The 20920-nt window shown below is 42.1% G+C and overlaps 1 protein-coding gene across 1 annotated transcript; it reads left to right on the top strand.

Annotated features, from left to right (window-relative positions):
• Positions 1-276: 276 nt before the first annotated feature.
• LOC129860356 (putative RNA-binding protein Luc7-like 1) lies at positions 277-20860 on the top strand. Its single transcript, XM_055930683.1, has 10 exons — positions 277-509; positions 3072-3166; positions 16034-16132; positions 16282-16392; positions 16483-16626; positions 17255-17431; positions 17712-17800; positions 17976-18017; positions 18119-18283; positions 18429-20860. The coding sequence occupies exons 1-10, from the start codon at positions 449-451 to the stop codon at positions 18565-18567; spliced, it is 1122 nt and encodes a 373-aa protein (XP_055786658.1). The 5' UTR covers positions 277-448; the 3' UTR covers positions 18568-20860.
• The last annotated feature ends 60 nt before the right edge of the window (positions 20861-20920 follow it).

Genomic DNA, 20920 nt, shown 5'->3' with positions numbered 1-20920 from the left:
AATGAGAGGTGACAGCACTGAGCTATGCTATGGGAGGTTGTCCGTTCTCCCCTTGCGGGAAGGAAGACGACAAGTTTAGGTATAAAATAAAACCATAAAAATGCATTTTTTTTTTTTTTCGGACAGATTTAGGCGAAATTGATACCGCTCGCTTCACCTCTTTCTCTCTGGTTATGTACGTGAAATGAGAAAACTTGCGTTCAAGTGGCTGTGATTGGTTAGTTTCTTACCAACCGTCACTCCAATTGGCAAATTCTAGCATATGGGCGTGTTTTCAATAATAGGAGGTGTCGTCATTTCCTCAACTGCGAAATAGGGGCCTGGCGAGATCGTTGAAGAAGCCTGTCCAAAGAGTAAACATATTTCATCAATAATATAGGATACACCTCCATAGACTGTCTTATCGTATGTGTTGTGTGGAGAAGCTTTAAACAATTTACCCACAGAAATGTCGGCCCAAGCTCAAATGAGAGCTTTGCTCGATCAACTAATGGGGACATCGAGGGACGGTGAGTAGCAAAAAGGCGGTGGCTAGCTTGTTAGCGTGCTAGCTAAAAGATGGAGCCAGTGTGGCTTGCAGTTAGCCTAGCAAACTCGTTTTTGTGTCGTGTGTCAGATGGGCATACCTTTAATGAATGGCGTACAAGAGGACGTTTGTGTGACATAAAAGGAGCTCATTCATGATTTGGCCCCGGTCTAGTTGTTGTTTCACGATTTAATGTTTGTATCCATAGCTAATGACGTCCACTTCGCCATTAATTGTTGATAGACCAGCCGTCTAGATCAGTGATTCTCAACTATAGGGCCCTTAGGGACCTCAGAGTTTAAGGGGTCCCTGAAAAATCAGGGATAAACTCATGTTATAGCTACATTTTCATAATATTTTCGATTAACTTAAGAATTAAGTTATTAAAACTTGCCATGTAACTCTGTTTTTAGAACATTGTGGGTAGTTAAACATTTTTACACTGACACTTACACAATGTTATATGCATGTGTGAAAAAAAGTACATTTCTATGTTAGTTTTAAGCAGTTTGTTATGAGGTGTGAGGTGTAATGGATCATGATAAACGGATATCAAAACTGTCGGTCAAATTGACGTTGGAAGATGAGACCACCTAATACCCCCATCAACAAGGTTATACACACAACCCTTAATGACAGAAGCAAATGCAACATCCTACAATGCTTGCAGCTCTAGCTCCACAACAATGCCTGCGAAAGTGGGTTAAAATGGCAAATCATCTAAAGCATAAAACAATGTTTAACAAGACATGATCACTAGAAGTAACTAATCAAAAATATGATGTATATCTAACCAATAATACTTTTTGGAATTGATCAAAATAAGTGTGATCTAAGACATTTTTTAAATGCTGGACTTTAACCTTTGGTGTTTAACAAACACACTATATTAAGTATATTATAAATAAGAATACATCATGTTGGAAATACTAAAAAAGCTGATGCAAATAGTAAACAAAAAATTTGAAAGTAGAACTAGCACAATATTTTTGTACATTGACAGGAGCTTAAAACTGTTAGTCATACCTTGCACAGTATCTACTATATCGTGTAGCATTTGTAGAAGCACCACTTCCATAGTAAATGACGTATCTGGCTACAAGGATACAAACATTAAAAACATAACAGCCGCCATTTAGTAAGGATGTCATGTCTACAATGGTAACGTAAAGTCGGATAAACTGACTTCAATCCATGGTTCTTCTTTGGGCTTAATCAGACTAACAAAGTGAGTTTGTCGAGTGGGGTTGTGTGTGAGTGTTGAGATGAATTCAAATTTTTCCCGACATATGTTGCATACAAATTGAACAATTGTGGCCCCTTTATTTTATTCATAAAGGTTCAGTGTATCTTTGCCAGCCTACTTCAATCTGCAAAGGAGTTGCAGAAAAGCCTCATGTTCATCGAGCCGTGAGTCACATGATTTTTAAAGCTGTTATGAACAATAGTAATCCAAACAATTGTTTGCTTTCCGGAAGTTGTTGTACTTTTTTTTAGCATCACAACAAGGATATTAAAATCTTCAATGACTCTTTGAATTACAATTTGGAAGTAGTACATGCAGCCTGAACTAAGACATTGTCTGGTTGCACTGAAAGCCAAGGAGCTTTAGACGTCTATTGTCAAGGAAGACGTCTATTGTCAAGCAATACAATCTGACTTGTGTGTCATTCATATCAACTTCCTTACTACAGGTATGGGCAAGAAAACAGTTCCCATTTTATACTTTTCTACCGTGGGTTTAAAATTCTGCAGCTGAGGTCTTGAAGATGCAGATGGGTACAGTATATGTTGCAGCTCGCAGTGTGTATAAAACTACCATTTTTTTCCCCCCTTCTTGGTTTTATTATTTTCTATGTTCCATTTGTGTCAAGGACTTGGTTGGCGCCAAGTATAGGCTAAGCCAAAATCTTTTTTTAATGGCATTTTATTTTGTTGAAGTTAGGAGGAGATCTAGCTGACACAGTAACAGCTGTTACAGTGACACAGGCAGCCCAGTTAAGCTGAATGACAATGCCATGAGACCAAGGTAGCCTGATGAACCTGTCCATGTCAATCATAAGAACACCCATACAGTAAGCTTACTACCATGTTGTTTTTCTATAGGCCAATATTCTTTAGTTGAACAAGTGCTTTCAGAAAGACACGAGAGTGGAAAGTCACTCTGAGTCTTAGCCAAACGTAGGCCTATATTATTACATTATTCATGTAGTTTCGAGGCTCTGGTAAGGTAAGCCTCCAAGTCACGGCAGAAAATACATCAAGCCATCAGGGACACGCCACTCAGGCCCCAATGCAGGCCCCAAGTGGATGTCGTGAATACTGTCCAAAGGCACACATTCTGTCAGTACGATACATTGTAGCTCAATGTATCTGTTCATATCACCCCAATAAGGAAAATCCCAAGATGCAATTGTAAAAATTGTCAAATCTATGCCCCTTTACCCTAATATGGGCACACATAGTTATGCTGAAGCATTGGATACCTCGCTCTAGTGGATGAGTATGTGAGGTCTTTCTAACTGTTGGTTTTGTACTGTTTCAGGGGATGAGACGCGGCAGAGGGTCAAATTCACTGATGAGAGGGTCTGCAAAAGCCATCTCCTGAACTGCTGTCCCCACGACATCCTCTCCGGGACCGTAAGTAGACTCAGCACTCTCTTCTTCCATTGTGTCTCCTCCAGACAGGGATGGCGGAATATGTTTTGACAGGGGGTGCAGGGAAAAAATATTTTTTTAAAGCCTTGTTTAGATATTTTTCTTATCATTTCTTATATTTGGTATGCTATTTCTTGAATTTTAATGAAATAAATTTAGATTTTATGTCACTGGCCTACACACAATACTCCCATAATGTCAAAGTGGACTTGTGTTTTTAGAATTTTTTACAAATGAATTAAAAATGACAGGCTGATATGTCTTAAGTAAATAAATATTCCATCCATTTGTTATGGCTAGCCCAAGTAAGTGAACATGACTTTTGAATGACTACCTCACCTCAGTACCCCACACATACAATTTATATGTAACGTCCCTCAGTCAAGCAGTGAATGTCAAACACAGATTCAGCCATAAAGATCAGGGTGGTTTTACAATGAAGGGCAACAATTTTAATCCAAGATGGCGGCGCAGTAGGACGTGTATATCTGTCTTTGTCTTATCCCGTGTCGTATCCCTTGTAAATAGTCAGCCTTTTTTCGTATATATCACTTAATCTCACTTCTATCTACACACTAAATATATTTTCCTGCAACCCGCCTCACCCAATGGGGTTCGGATCTGCTATTTTTATTCCTTATAACTGGAACTTCCATCAGGAGCTAACTAGCTACAAGTGTTTGTTAACCACGGCTAGCTGTCCTCGCCTCTTTTCCCTGGAATCAGCCAGCCTTAGCTCGGACAATCACCTGCCAGTCTGCACAGCGCGATATCAACCCAGAGCATATCGGACTGCTTCTTTGTCATATCACTGGATTCCTGCCACTCCTAGCTAGCTAGCTGAAAACGAGTGGCTACTGTTAGCTAACGCCTCTGTCCCGAAGCAAGCACCAGCTAGCCTCGAGCGAGGCCCATAGACCAACTAATTCTAGGTCTACAATTACCTCCTTTGCCAATTGGCCTGGACCCTTTATTGTCGACACGGAGCCCTGCCGATCCATCACGACTGGACTGCTGTGGTCTCAACAGGCTATTCTGTTACGATATCGCCGCAGAACCATCTACGTGCCCCGGCCCGTCAGCTTTTTCTGAGTGCTGTGTCCCCTGCTCGCCCAGTGTAGTAGTGAATACCGTACAGCGCACTAGACAACCAGTTCTTATAGCCTTTAGACGTTTCCTTATTCTACTCCTCCTCTGTTCCTCTGGTGATGTAGAGGTCAACCCAGGCCCTGTAGCCTCCAGTTCCACTTCTATACCCTAGACGCTATCATTTGTTGACTTATTTTTTTATTTTTTATTATACATTTTATCCCCTTTTCTCCCCAATTTTCATGGTATACAATCGCTAGTAATCACTATCTTGTCTCATCGCTACAACTCCCGTACGGGCTCGGGAGAGACGAAGGTCAAAAGCCATGCGTCCTCCGAAGCACAACCCAACCAAGCCGCACTGCTTCTTAACACAGCGCGCCTCCAACCCGGAAGCCAGCCGCACCAATGTGTCGGAGGAAACACTGTGCACCCGCCCCCCTCGGTTAGCGCGCACTGCGCCCGGCCCGCCACAGGAGTCGCTGAAGCGCGATGAGACAAGGATATCCCTACCGGCCAAACCCTCCCTAATCTGGATGACGCTATGCCAATTGTGCGTCGCCCCACGGACCTCCCGGTCGCGGCCGGCTGCGACAGAGCCTGGGCGCGAACCCAGAGACTCTGGTGGCGCAGCTAGCACTGCGATGCAGTGCTCTAGACCACTGCCCCACCCGGGAGGCCCCTCATTTGTTGACTTCTGTAAACGTAAAAGCCTTGGTTTCATGTATGTTAACATTAGAAGCCTCCTGCCTAAGTTTTTATTTTTTACTGCTTTAGCACACTCCGCCAAAACCCTGATGTCCTAGCCATGTCTGAATCCTGGCTTAGGAAGGCCACCAAAAATGTATAAATTTCCATCCCCAACTATAACATTTTCCCCCAAGATAGAACTGCCAATGGGGGTGGAGTTACAATCTACTGCAGAGACAGCCTGCAGAGTTCTGTCGTGCTATCCAGGTCTGTGCCCAAACAATTCGAGCTTCTACTTTTAAAAATCCACCTTTCCAGAAATAAGTCTCTCACTGTTGCTGCTTGTTATAGACCCCCCTCAGACCCCGGCTGCGCCCTGGACACCATATATGAATTGATTGCCCCCATCTATCTTCAGAGTTTGTACTGTTAGGTGACCTGTTATCATAACCGCCATCAACAAAAGACAGCCGTATTCATCGACATTTACATTACATTTACGTCATTTAGCAGACGCTCTTATCCAGAGCGACTTACAAATCGACCTGGCCAAGGCTTTCGATTCTGTCAATCACCACATTCTTATCGGCAGACTCAACAGCCTCGGTTTCTCAAATGACTTCCTCGCCTGGTTCACCAACTACTTCCAACTACTGCTCCATATACTCCCCACCACTGCGACCTGTATGCTCTCGTTGGGTGGCCCACGCTTCATATTCGTCGCCAAACCCACTGGCTCCAGGTCATCTATAAGTCTTTGCTAGGTAAAGCGCCGCCTTATCTCAGCTCATTGTTCACCATAGCAGCACCCACCCGTAGCATGCGCTCCAGCAGGTATATTTCACTGGTCATTCCCAAAGCCAAGTCCTCCTTCGGCTGCCTTTTCTTCCAGTTCTCTGCTGCCAATGACTGGAACGAACTGCAAAAATCACTGAAGCTGGAGACTCATATCTCCCTCTAACTTTAAGCATCAGCTATCAGAGCAGCTTACAGATCATTGCACCTGTACATAGCCCATCCAACTACCTCATACCCATATTGTTATTTATTTGATTTATATATTTTTTTACTTCTCCTTTGCACCCCGGTATCTCTACTTGCACATCCATCTTCTGCACATCTATCACTCCAGTGTTTATTTGCTGAATTGTAATTATTTTGCCACGACGGCCTATTTATTGCCTTACCTCCCTAATCTTACTTCATTTGCACACACTTTATATAGACTTTTCTATTGTTTTATTGACTGTACATTTGTTTATTCGATGTGTAACTCTGTGTTTGTGTCACACTGCTTTGCTTTATCTTGGCCAGGTCGCAGTTGTAAATGAGAACTTGTTCTTCACTGGCTTACCTGGTTAAATAAAGGTGAAATTAAAAAACCTATTGGTAGATGGGTAAAAATAGAAAAAGGAGACATTGAATATTCCTTTGCACATGGTTAAGATAGGGCTGGGCAATATATCAATACCTATCGAGGTAATTACTTCCCTCAATAACGAAATAAAAACGTTTCGATTCATTTTCGATAATGTCGATATAGAATAATTAGGTACAGCAGTCCACTTCACCTCTGTGACACAGCAGGAATGTGCAGAGAAGTGACAATATGCACGTGGAGAGGTATACGCCCACTAAAAACCACTTAGCACCTCGAGTGATGGAGTAGCCACTGTTAAACCTCGAAAGATGAGTGATGTAGGTGACAAGTGGCAGCGATAGCCATGGAGCAGCAGCTTCCAACAAAGAAATTATTGATCAAAAGGGTTAAACTGTTTCAGTCATTTTGTTTTGGCTTTTTGATGTCCGACAAAGAGCAGAGTAATGTTCCGTGCAAATTGTGCCGTAGACCGGTGGCTACCAATTCTGGTAATACGACAAACCTTTTTCACCGTCTGAAGCAAAATCGCTCTTTGGAACGTGCAGGAAGTTTGAGCTTGCGCCACGGTATTGTTAAAAGCCCCTCAAGCACCAGCCAATCTAGGGATGTTTGCCCGAATCAGTCAACACTGACAGCGTTTTATGCCCTACAAGCAAACATCGAAAAGACACAGACATCACAAATGCTATTATGCATTGCATTGCTAAGGACATGCTACCAATTAGCACAGTCGAAAAGGAAGGTTTCAAGAGGCTTATAAATTTAATTTACCCCAGGTACGTGGTCCCTGGCCGCAAACTTTTCTCTCACACTGCACTGCCTAAACTCTACGCCGAGTGTAGGGAAAAAGTTGAGGAACAGCTCAAGACAGATTTTACATATTTTTCTACTACTACCGATCTCTGGTCTAGTCGCACGTCAGAGCCTTATAGTAGCCTCACTATGCGCTATATTGACAGATTGGAATCTTCAAAATAAATGCCTTCAAACATCATACTTTCCCGACAACCAAACGGCTGAAGCTATAGCATTGACACTCACCTCCTGGGGACTCAGTCAAGATAGACAGGTCTGCATTACAACGAATAGGGGTACAGGCCGCTCAAATCAACAACTGGACCCGACAGCAATGTGTTGGACGTTGTCTGCACTTGGCCATTGGTAAGTAACCTTGTCAATTGTGTATATTTGAAGTGGTTGGTAAGATGAAACTAAATGTGCATTTTTTTTCATCAACTGATTAAGTAAATTTTGTACATAACATTTGTACATAACTAAAGAGAGAATTGAGATTTTTAACATTTTTATTAAAATCTCTTGATTTCTCTTAGAGTGGGTCGAGACAAACGGGTAGATCAAGCAATTGGAGTGTGTAAGAAAGTGGTAGGTGCCTTTTCCTATTCGTGGAAAAAACAGAGACCTGGCAGTTGCTCAAAAGAACGCAACCTACCCCAGCATAAGTTGGTGACAGAGTCACCTATCAGGTGGGGATCACGTCAAAAGATGGTGCATAGAGTCCTGCAGCAGGAGAAAGTCATTTCACTGGTCGTTTCCAGTGACAATAAGACCCGGCACTTAACTCCCACCTATACAGATATAGATGATCTTGAGTTCATCAACCAGGCATTCCTAGAGTTCACAAATGCTCTGTCTGGTGACTCTTTATGTCAGTGTGTCTTACCTGAAGCCGGTACTACACCTGTTCAATACAGACGTCATGAAACGGCTCACCCAAACCATAAACGATAGTCATGGACTATGTGAATGAGAAATGTGATGACCTATCCACAGATGACCTCCTGGACATAACCTTGTTAGTCGACCCTCGGTTTATATCAACACGAGCAAGAGCTGTCACAGAGATAGTCAATGAGGGACATGAAAACCCAAGCCCAGCACAGGGAGACGTTGCTGCTGCTTCACCACAATTGCCAGCTAAAAAGAGAAAGTCACTGGGCATATTTTTTTCAATAAGTCATGCTCCACCACCACAGGTCTTACTGAAATCCAGCTGGTAGAAAAGGAACTCAGGTGCTACCTTCAGTCTCCTGATGCTGACAGCGAAACCAATCACCTGGACTGGTGGACAATCCACCCCAGAAACTTTCCAAAGTCAACCACCTGGCAAAGCGCTGCCTGTTCATTCCTGCGACCAGCTCCCCTTCAGTGTTTTTAGCACAGGTGGCAACATGGTGACCTGTTTAAAGCCAGAGACCGTAGACAGACTTGTCTTTCTAAGACAACTACCCCAACGTCAACTGTGATGTGCCATTAGTCTAACAGTCATAACATTAAAGCCTTCGGTTTGTTCAGGCATTCTTGAGTCTGACGCAGATATGCACCTTTTATACAGTATTTGATTAATATCGTAATAATTATTGTTATTGAATGAAAAAAATATATAGATATCGTGGTAATTGATTTGCCATATCGCCCAGCTCTAGGTTAAGTTATTAATTACACTTTGGATGGTGTATCAATACACCCAGTCACTACATAGATACAGGAAGGAAACTGCTCAGGGATTTCACCATGGGGCCAATGGTGACTTTAAAACAGAGTTTAATGGCTGTGATGGGATATAACTGAGGATGGATCAACAACATTGTAGTTACTCCACAATACTAACCTAAATGACAGAGTGAAAAGAAGGAAGGCTGTACAGAATAAAAAATATTCCAAAACATGCATCCCCTTTGCAGTAAGGCACTAAAGTAAAATGGCAAAAAATAAGTGGCTAAGAAATTATGACTGACCCCAATTAGTCAACTGGTCGATTGTTTGGTCGATAGGCTGTTGGTCGACCAATATTGTTATTATTTTTGTCGAGCAGTAGCAAAATATATTTATCTCTATACGCACTTCCCCATTACATATAGTACATTCGGAAAGTATTCAGACCCCTTGACTTTTTCCACATTTTGTTAAGTTAATGCTTTATTCTAAAATTGATTCAATAGTTTTTTTCCGCTCATCAATTTACACACTACCCCTTAATGACAAAGCAAAAACAGGTTTTCATAAAGTTCAGCAATTGTAGAAAATCAAAAGTTTTTTTAAAAGTATTCAGGTGCTTTACTCCAAGCTGTAGAAACATCTCAATGATGATCAATAGAAGCAGGATGCACCTGAGCTCTATTTTGAGTCTCATAGCAGTACTGAGTACTTATGTAAGGTATTTGTTTATTTTTAATACATTTGCAAAATGTCAATCTGTTTTCGTATTGTGTGTAGATTTGAGGGGAAGGGGTCTGAATACTTTCCAAATGCACTGTATATCACCAGTAGTACATTTTCTGTTAATTCCTATCATTATACCTTACTGTGAAATGCTTACTTACAAGCCCTTGGATGAGTAACGTCTGGAGGAAACCTGGCACCATCCCTACGGTGAAGCATGGTGGTAGCAGCATCATGCTGTGGGGATGTTTTTCAGCGGCAGTGACTGGGAGACTAGTCAGGATCGAGGGAAAGATGAACGGAGCAAAGTACAGAGATCCTTGATGAAAACCTGTTCCAGAGCGCTCAGGACCTCAGACTTGGACGAAGTTTCACCTTCCAACAGGACAATGACCTTAAGCACACAATTAAGTCAATGCAGGAGTGGCTTCGGAACAAGTCTCTGAATGTCCTTGAGTGGCCCAGCCAGAGCCCAGACGTGAACCCCATCAAACATTTCTGGAGTGACCTGAAAATAGCTGTGCAGCGACACTCCCCATCCAACCTGACAGAGCTTGAGAGGATCTACAGAGAAGAATGGGAGAAACTCCCCAAATACATTTGCGCCAAGCTTGTAGTGTCATACCCAAGAAGACTCAGGGCTGTAATCGCTGCCAAAGGTGTTTCAACAAAGTACTGAGTAAAGGGTCTGAATACTTAGGTGAATGTGATATTTCAGGCTGTAACATAACAAAATGTGGGAAGTCATGGGGTCTGAATACTTTCCGAATGTACTGTATTTGGAAAAATACACATTAGCTGCATCATGTTATGGTTATGCTTGTCATTGCCAAGGACCTAGGGAGTTCTTCAGATAAAAAGAAATGGAATAGAGCTAAGGAAAGGCAAAATCCTAGAGGAAAACCTGGTTGTCTGCTTTCCAACAGACACCGGGAGACAAATTCACCTTTCACCAGGACAATAACCTAAAACGAGGCCAAATATGCACTGGAGTTGCTTATCAAGACCACATTGAGTGGCCTAGTTACAAAAACATGTTTTCACTTTGCGATGGGGTTTTGTGTGTAGATTGGTGACGAAAAAAGTTATCAATTTTGAATTCAATCCGTAACACAAAATATGGATTAAGTCGAGGGGTATGAATAGTTTCTGAAGGCATTGTACATACATAATGTCATCAGTTTGACCAGTTTTAAAGAAATGAAAAGCTGTGAAAACGATCCACCATGTTTCTGATAGTATTTAAGTTGATCTTGGATGCATGTTTTATGTGGTTGAAAATGAAATACTGTCAGCTTTTATGTCGCTGAAAAAAATGATCACGTTTAGGCGACACAACAGTCGCTATCCACACATTCACATTCTCTCAAGATGCTGAAAGAAAGAAGTCATTTTTCTCTACTCTTCCTGAGACAATATTAACATTTGGTGGGTCCTTTCACTGCAATAAACTTAATTATGCAGGAGTTAATGGTCTACATATGAGCCTACAGTCAGTGTCCAGACTTCAGTTATTATTACTGTTCCCGTCTGAACTTCAAAGGTGCGCAAAACTGGGTGCTGCTGCACCCCTACTTTCGCTGTCTCTACCTCCAGGGCTCTAAAGTGTGATCATTTTGGTCTTATATTCTCCTACACTTTTATATGGAAGCACCAGAGCGCCAAGGACAAAAATCACCCAGACAATAATTATTGTAATGATTAGGCTTTGCTAGCCCTAACTTCTTTGAATGGTTATTACTGGCGATTTTACTTTTTTTTACTTTTTTTTATTATTCTCTCTAGGGGCATATACCATGTCTTTAGCTATTCTGAAACTACTGACGGGCCGTTAACCATTTGTAAACGCCTTGTTCAATCATGTTAACTCATTAGCTAGCTAAACATTTGGAGGCACATAAAGAAAGGAAAAGGGATAGCTTCTTAGAATTACATTTTTTTTCTTTAGGAGATCAATGATCATAGCAATGAATGAAGGACAAATCTCTTTATTTTTGTGGGGGGGTAGATCAGCTTCAATATTGCAGATTGAACCCAAAATCTATCCAAATAATTAGGCATAATTTGTAATATCCCCCCCCCCCCCCCTCGATTGGAGTAAACTAACGGCCAACAATGCATCTTCTACTGCTACCAATGACTACAGTGAGTGTACAAAACCATTATGAACACCTGCTCTTTCCTGACATAGATTGACCAGGTGAAAGATATGAAGGCTTTTTAAGCCTTAATATAATTGAGACATGGATTGTGTAATTGTGCCATTAAGAGGGTGAATGGCCAGACAAAATATTTAAGTGCCTTTTGAACACGTTATGGTAGTAGGTGCCAGGCGCTCCACTTTGTGTCAAGAACTTAAACACTGCTGGGTGCTTCACACTTAACAGTTTCCTGTGTGTATCAACAATAGTCCACTACCCAAAGGACTTCTAGCTAACTTAACGCAACTGTGGGACGCATTGGAGTCAACATGTTCCAGCATCCTCGTGGAACGCTTCGACACCTTGTAGACTCCTTGGCCCAACGAATTGAGGGTTTTCTGAGGGCAAAAGAGCGGATGAATCTTAATATTAGGAAGGTGTTTTTAATGTTTTGTACACTGTGTATATACGAATGGACAAAGCCATCGATCACATGGCATCATTCATTCCTCTGTGAAGACTCAATAACACATTGAAGCCAAATGAAGTCCGTTAAGTTCGCGTCTCCTGGAGACACAACATACGAAGTTTGAGCTACTCCTGGAAGTGATGTTACACGCTAGCTCAGTGTTGCCCCCTCATTGAGTAACTCCAGTTGAAGGCCAACTAGGGTACTGCAGTCTGCCATAAGCAACTCAATTATACTTAGTTTCTGTGTGCACCCATTGAGCTATAGAAGAGGCCCGACCATATCTCCTCCCTGTGTGATCACTACCTTCTCTCTCGAAATCAATGACTGAGCACCGAATGTATCCTACAAATAGAATATCAGAGTTCGGAGTGTAACGGCATATCAGAATGAGTGCTTCATCCTATATCACCTGTGACAGCTGTGAGCAGCCAGCTGCATCCCCCTAACCAGCCATTAGCCTACTTAGCTGCTTCTCTCCGTCGGTTCCTTCTGCGCCCCTCTCCGTCAGTTTTAAAATGTTATTTAGCCGCGATGGTGAGCTGGGATGAGCTGGGGTTTATGTTACGTTTGTTTAAAATATTAGCGCGGCTTGCATTGCGAGCGAAGTGGATACGTATCTTAATTTCGCCTGTAAGAACAAGCAGGCCAGTCTGACTTCGTTGTCACGTAGCCTCTAAGTACCACTGCCATAGAGGAAAAATAGAGCACTGTGACAGCCATGCTTGTGCCTTTTACATTACTGAAATCCACGAGTATCTAGCCCAAACTAAAAAAAGTTATGCCCCATATTACCAGAGCTACCTTCTCCCCTTTCTACTGTGAATTGGTGCACGTTTTATATACTTTTATAAACCATGTCGCTGGCTGCAAGTTTTTGGTTTGATAACGATCTTGTTTAGTCATGTTACCTGGCTAGCTAGCTAACAACATGATACCGTAGCTATGCACAGAAGTGGATGGCACAGGAAAAAAATAAAATGCATAGATGGTCTACTCAGATGCTTTAAAGGTACGAATTATATGCCTAATCAATGTAATTATAAGCTAAATCAAAGCAGTATATTTTTCTGCTTTTCCTTAAATTATGTTTGGTGCCTAACTTTTGGGAAGAGTGTGTAGGGTGTGTTGTGTGTAAAGTTGTCTGAAGAGTAGGCTAAAGATGGTTTCATATAGGCCTAGTGTGCTGTCACCTTATTGTCGCAATGAAAATGCAGACCGTTATGCATTTACAGTACCAGTCAAAAGTTTGGACACCTACTCATTCAGGGGTTTTTCTTTATTTTGACTATGTTCTACATTGTAGAATAATAGTGAAGATATCAAAACTATGAAATAACACATGGAATCATGTAGTAATCAAAAAAAGTGTTAAACAAGTCAATATATTTGAGATTCTTCAAGTAGCCACCCTTTATGGACTTGGTATTTTACTAAATTGGGCTATCTTCTGTATTCCACCCCTACCTTGTCACAATACAACTGATTGGCTCAAACGCATTGAGAAGGAAAGAAATTCCAAAAATGAACTTAAGGCACACCTGTTAATTGAAATTCATTCCAGGTGACTACCCCATGAAGCTGGTTGAGAGAATGTCAAAGCAAAAGGCGGCTACTTTGAAGAATATCAAATCAACTCACCTGTCTTTCAAAGATGGTTTGTAAAAATCCTGTCTTTCAAAGGTAATTTGGAAAAATCCAAATGATTTCACAGATCTTCATTGTTAAGGGTTTAGACAATGTTTCCTATGCTTGCTCAATGAACCATAAACAATTAATGAAAATGCACCTGTGGAACGGTCGTTAACACACTAACAGCTTACCGACAGTAGGCAATTAGGTCACAGTTATGAAAACTTAGGACACTAACGAGGCATTTCTACTGAAAAACACCAAAAGAAAGATGCCCGGGGTCCCTGCTCATTTGCGTGAACGTGTCTTAGGCATGCTGCAAGGAGGCATGAGGACTGCAGATGTGGCCAGGGCAATAAATTGCCATGTCTGTACTGTGAGACGCCTAAGACGGCGCAACAGGGAGACCGGATGGACAGCTGATCGCCCTCGCAGTGGCAGACCGTGTAACACCACCTGCACAGGATCGGTACATCCGAACTTCACACCTGCGGGACACGTACAGGATGGCAACAACTGCACGAGTTACACCAGGAACGCACAATCCCTCCATCAGTTCTCAGACTGTCCGCAATAGGCTGAAATGTTGGACTGAGGGCTTGTAGGCCTGTTGTAAGGCAGGTCCTCACCAGACATCACCGGCAACAACGTCGCCTATGGGCATAAACCCACCGTCGCTGGACCAGACAGAAATGGCAAAAAGTGATCTTCGCTGACGAGTCGCGGTTTTGTCTCACCAGGGGTGATGGTTAGATTTGTGTTTATCGTCGAAGGAATGAGCGTTACCCCGAAGCCTGTACTCTGGCGCGGGACCGAGGTGGAGGATCCATCATGGTCTGGGGTGGTGTGTCACAGCATTATCGAACTGAGCTTGTTGTCATTTCAGGCCATCTCATCGCTGTGCGTTACAGGGAAGACATCCTCCTCATGTGGTACACGTCCTGCGGGCTCATCCTGACATGACCCTCCAGCATGACCTTGCCACCAGCCATACTGCTCGTTCTGTGCGTGATTTCCTGCAAGACAGGAATGTCAGTGTTCTGCCATGGCCAGCAAAGAGCCCGGATCTCAAACCCATTGAGCACGTAGCACTGGCGCAGTCCATGAGGAGGAGATGCACTGCAGTACTTAATGCAGCTGGTGGCCACACCAGAGACTGACTGACTTTTGATTTTGACCCCCCCCCCCCTTGTTCAGGGACACATTATTCCATTTCTGTTAGTCACATGTCTGTGGAACTTGTTCAGTTTGTCTGTTGTTGAATCATGTTATGTTTATAAAAATATTTACACATGTTAACTTTGCTGAACGTAAACACTTAAAGTTTTTATAAAATATATTTTTATTTGTTTAACATTTTTTGGGGTTTCTACAAGATTCCATATGTGTTATTTCATTGTTTTGATGTCTTCACTATTATTATACAATGTAGAAAATAGTAAAAAAAAATAAAGACAAACTCTTGAATGAGTAAGTGTGTCCAAACTTTTGACTGGTACTGTATATTCCTTAATACATTCCTTGGAACCCAATCACAGGGAGGCCTTTGGCCTGGTATCACATCGTTAGTAAAATTTTGGTATTGTTGCAACCCTACTCGAAAAATATTTGAATTCTATTTTATTTTACACTGATTTTTCACTTTTCCGTGCATCATTTATTATTTTTTCTCCACCTTTTTGTAACTTTGCCAGTTTGCATCCCTGGTTATGACAAATCTCTTGCATGTCACTGTCTTGACTTTCTTAAAGAGACAGTGTAGAATTTAATATAAATCGCCTCAATAGGAAATGGTGCTTTTAACACAATGAAGAAACCTACTATTCCAAGTGACTTTGTATTTCAATGCAAGGTATTTGTATGAACATTTTAGCTATTATAATAAACATATATCTTTCAAGGGTTACATATTAGTTTGTAGGGCATAACGTGTGCTTCAAAATAAGGCTCAATATAGGCTATCAATCAATTAAAAAATATAGATTTATTTTCTGGTGCTCCTAAATTTGATGATGTACTCATAACTTTTTAAAGTTGGGAGCACCAGTGCTACCAATTAAATTATTTAATTTAGAGCCTTGCTCTCTTTTTCTTTGCCAGGAACTATTTCTGTTACCTGTGCATGATGATTGAATCAGCAGTTGAAGTGTAGTCAGTAATAGTGGTTGATCTATTCTGAATATTTTGTGACTTCTAAAGTAGTTCACTGGAGACTATGTTGGATCTATGGCTGTGTCTTGACTGGCTGACTTTGACTTCATCAACAGCGTATGGATCTGGGAGAATGTGCGAAGACCCACGACCTGGCACTCCGGGCCGACTATGAAATTGCCTCCAAGGAGAGAGACCTCTTCTTTGAGCTTGACGTAAGTGAAATCCACTGCTCGATTTTAAAAACAACTTTAATTTATCCCCTCGGGCAAGTTAGTTGTACTTCTTCCAGTTCATCTTACCAGTGCAGCAGTCTGTGTTCCATTGACTTATATGGAGTTTACTTTTCTATTGTCGACAATAGGCTGTGGACCACCTGGAGTCTTTCATTGCCGATTGCGACCGGAGAACAGAGTTGGCCAAGAAACGACTGGTTGAGACCCAAGACGAGATCAGTGCGGAGGTGGCTGAAAAGGTGAGGGCAAGATTAACCTTGTTCACTGAATCTTTGATTTTGACACATTTTATGCTGTTGTTGACTTGTGTTGTGTTTGTTATTCTCAAGGCAGAGACGGTTCACGAGCTGAACGAGGAGATTGGGAAGCTCCTGGCCAAGGCAGAGCAGCTGGGTGCCGAGGGGAATGTGGATGAGGCCCAGAAGGTCCTACAGGAAGTGGAGAAAGTGCGCAGCAGGAAGAGGGATGCTGAGGTGAGGAGGAGGTGTTGTTTTACTCACAGTGTGTTTATTTTCCATCAAACTAGCCCACCTCAGACCAAATAGGTTACTGAATACAGACCTCAGACCAAATAGGTTACTGAATACGTCACTTTAATAAATAGATCGCTAGTCACTATAATAATGCCACTTTAATAATGTTTACATATCTTGTCTTACTCATTTCATATGTATATACTGTATTATATACCATCTATTGCATCTTGCCTATGCCGCTCGGTCATCGCTCATCCATATATTTATATGTACATATTCTTATTCCATCCCTTTACTTAGATTTGTGTGTGTTAGGTAGTTGTTGTGGAATTGTTAGATATTGCTGCACTGTCGGAACTAGAAGCACAAGCATTTCTCTACTCGCTATCTGCTAACCATCTGTGACCAATAAAATTTGATTTGATTTTGAATGTAGACCAGGGTCGTGTTCAGTAGGGCACAATGTATCAAAAACATTTTGCAATGGGAAATTAAATGTATTCCTATTGGACAAGTTTAGGTGGATCCATCCGGTTTCACTTTGTTTTTGCCATACTGAACTCGAACCCCCTTCTTTCCTATCCTGACTCGTCTTTCTCCATCTCTTCGGTTCTGTCCTTCTCAGGAGGAGTACAGAAACTCCATGCCTGCCTCCAGTTTCCAGCAGCAGAAGCTTCGTGTCTGCGAGGTGTGCTCGGCCTACCTGGGTCTCCACGACAACGACCGTCGCCTGGCCGACCACTTTGGCGGGAAGCTGCACCTGGGCTTCATCCAGATCAGGGAGAAACTGGAAGCCCTGAAGGTATGCTCTGAACCACCTCAGACCAAATAGGTTACTGAATACACCTAGCGAGATGTGGAAGTATAATCCTCAAAAGGGGATTTTTTTTTTGGACTGCTTTCCCCTTTTGAGGATTCCACAGGGACTTTGTTTTTGATTTAAAGTACAGGAAACATCTCCCTTTTGGGATTAATTTACATTTTGCAGCAAGGACATTCTTTTTGACATTAGAATGTATTAACATGAAGACATTTTAATATAAACACTGAGGCTAATGTCATTGCTGACCATTTTCTATCAGAAAACCGTCCTGGAAAAGCAGGAGAAGAGGAACCAGGATCGTCTGAAGAGGAGAGAAGAGAGAGAGAAGGAGGAGAAGATGAAGAAGAAGTGGGTCTTAACTTTGCAAAAATCATGAAATTGATGTAGGCAGATTTTATACACATGTCGGTGGTGATTGCAGCACTTCTTGGAAAATAGAATCAATCCATGTACTGTATGTGGAGACAAATGCAGATATTTTCACTGTGGCATCTCATCAATTGTTTTCTGTCACTTTTTATAGGACCAAATCACGGAGCAGAGAACGGAGCAGGGAACATAGAAGGTTAGTATGGGCCACCAGCCATCTACTGCCACATGAACTCTATTGAATACACTATCTCCTAGTTTATTGCTGTATAAAACACTTCTGTGTCCATGCTGCAGGTCCAGCTCTCGCGACCGCAGGAGACGCCGTTCGCGTTCCTCGTCTCGGGAGAAGCGGCGTTCCTCCCGCTCGCGCTCCAGGGACCGGGAGAGGCGGCGACGCCACCGCAGCCGATCCCGCAGCAAGGGCGGCCGCCACAGCCACGAGCCCAGCTCCCGACACAAGTAGGAGTGTACACATACACAAGTTCCATCTCATTACTTAAACAAGTGCACACTTAATCATAAAGCTTCTTATCATAATATATACACACGACATACACACACACACACAGATTTGTGTGTAACAAGACAGTGTTTACGGTTCCAGGTCGTCTAGGGATCGCGATCGCTCCTCCAGAGACCGTTCACGGGAGCGAAGCAGGAAGAGGGGATCCTCGGAGCAGCGGCAGGACAGCAGGGATCAGAACGGGAGAACAGACTCCCGCCGGGCGGAGGTCAGGGATTGAGACCTTTGAGGACTCTGTCTCTCTCTCTCGCTATCTCCATCCTCAACACACAACCTCCTTTTGTCTGTCTCTCTTTCATATCTGTCCATTACATCTATTTGAACTCTCTCCTTGTATGAATTTTCCCTCCGTTCCCTTCATCAAAATTATCCAGAGATGTTTTGCTTTGACTGATATTCCAGCCAACCCACTGTCCCAAATACATAGCGCTTATATGACCACAGAAGTATATACAGGTAACTGCCAAAATAATGGAAACACTTCAGTAAAACAAAGTATACTGAAAGCAGGTGCCTCTACACGTGTGGTTCATGAGTTAATTAAGAAATGAACATCGCATCATAATTACGGTCATGTGTAAAAATGCTGGGCCATTATTTTGCCTACCATGGCTATACCCCCATAGGATGATAATGCCCCCATCCACAGGGCATGAGTGGTCACTGAATGGTTTGATGAGCATGAAAACGATGTATACCATATACCATGTCTCCAGGTCTCAACCCAATTGAACACTTATGGGAGATTCTGGAGGGGTGAAAACACCAAATCATGGAATTTCTCGTGGAAGAATGGGGTCGCAACCCTCCAATAGCGTTCCAGACACTTGTAGAATCTATGCGGTGGCCCAACGCCCTACTAAAACACGTTATGTTGGTGTTTCCTTTATTTTGCCACCTGTATATTGTACATGCATATATATTTTAGTTTCAAGCGTTATCCTATGATAAAGGTGTGTGGGGGGGGGGGGGGTTGTTGAACATTGGGTGTGGGAGTACATAAAGTCCTGACAGTGTATGTTAGATGTGATGGCTGTTGATGACATGCATATGATTAAATATTCTATAAAACTGTCCGGAATATTAATTTCCTGGGGGAATCAGTAGCTGAAACTAGAGGAAGGATAAATGAATGACCGTTGGCCATAAACTTAAAGAATAGAGCATTTCCATATTGCTGTGTTTTATGATACTGTTAATTTTAAACTGTCAGAATTTCAATGTGTGATTGAGATACTTTGCATAATTATACCTCCAGCATACTGTCCTGGGTGGTGTTCATTAGGCACCAAATGGAAGATACTGGACTGAAACAGGGAGGGGTCACCTGGACTTGTCCAATAAGAAACCTACATTTTTGTTTTCCTGTAAAAACGTTGCTAAATGTTTTCAGTTATTTCCCTAATAAACACGACCCAGCATTACCGTCTTGGATTGGCTTCTCCGTGCTAGGCTTTCTTCCCTTCCTAGAGGCTATTTCACAATGCTGGTTGCATCAATTTGCCATTTGATGTTGCACTAAATATTTAACATACCAGTAATTATAGAATCTCTTCTGCACATATCTGGCCTAAGATTGATTAACTAAGCCATATTGTTCTCGTTTGACTGGATCAGGACATTTGGAAATCAAAGGGAATTTGGTCAGTTGTGAACATCAGCAAGCTCATTTCTGTCAGCTTGTGAAATACCCTCTGCTTCTATATCTGTGGTTTATACTAACTGAGGATGTTTATCGCTGGAGAGTTTGTAGCAGTTCAACTTAATGTCATAACTAATACGGACAAGGTTTTCTTAAGTTTTAGAATTTATTGTCCTTTGTGTTCACAAACGGTTGCTATTTTATTTTTTTCCCTCTCCATAGAATTTTACAAGTTTGTTCCAAGTTTTCATGTGATGAATACAAATATTAACCCTTATTATCATAGTCTTGGCATGCGAGCGGTGACGTCTGCGTATGTGTGTAGACATGAGGGACTTTGCATGCTTCAGTTTTGAGTAGTAATGCTGTTTTGGATTGAGAATTACTGTTCCAGGCTTCTTACTGTATGTGACCCTAGAAGTTGCCTACGTTACCGTGGTAGTCCGCTGCGTGGCCCTGGTAGTCCGCTACGTGGCCCTGGTAGTCCGCTACGTGGCCCTGGTAGTCCGCTGCGTGGCCCTGGTAGTCCGCTGCGTGGCCCTGGTAGTCCACTACGTTGCTATGTGGCCCTGGTAGTCGCTACGTTACCCTGTTTTTGGCCTATTGGTGCTGGGAACAATGTCTTAAGCACAGCACCTGCTAATGTCCATTTCACTTTCCAATATGTTGATGCTGATTCAGCAGTTTGTAAATGTTCTTTCTTTTTTGCTTCATGTATGTCAGTCACTTGAAGTTAGATGCAAACATATATAAATGAATGCATTGCTTTTCCTAATGTGTGCCGTCTGTAGACTTTGTCAGGTCTGTTTGTATTACTTCCTGGAAGATGATTTTTGTCTTTGAAGCCTGAATAAAAATCCCTTTTTTTTTTTTTTTATTGTATTAATGTACTTACCTAAGATCTTTGCTCAGGGCCTAAGTGTAAAACTGA

This window comes from Salvelinus fontinalis, chromosome 8 (genome assembly GCF_029448725.1).
Source record: "Salvelinus fontinalis isolate EN_2023a chromosome 8, ASM2944872v1, whole genome shotgun sequence".
Classification (NCBI taxonomy): Eukaryota; Metazoa; Chordata; class Actinopteri; order Salmoniformes; family Salmonidae; genus Salvelinus; species Salvelinus fontinalis.
This window is presented reverse-complemented; position numbering and strand designations above follow the sequence as displayed.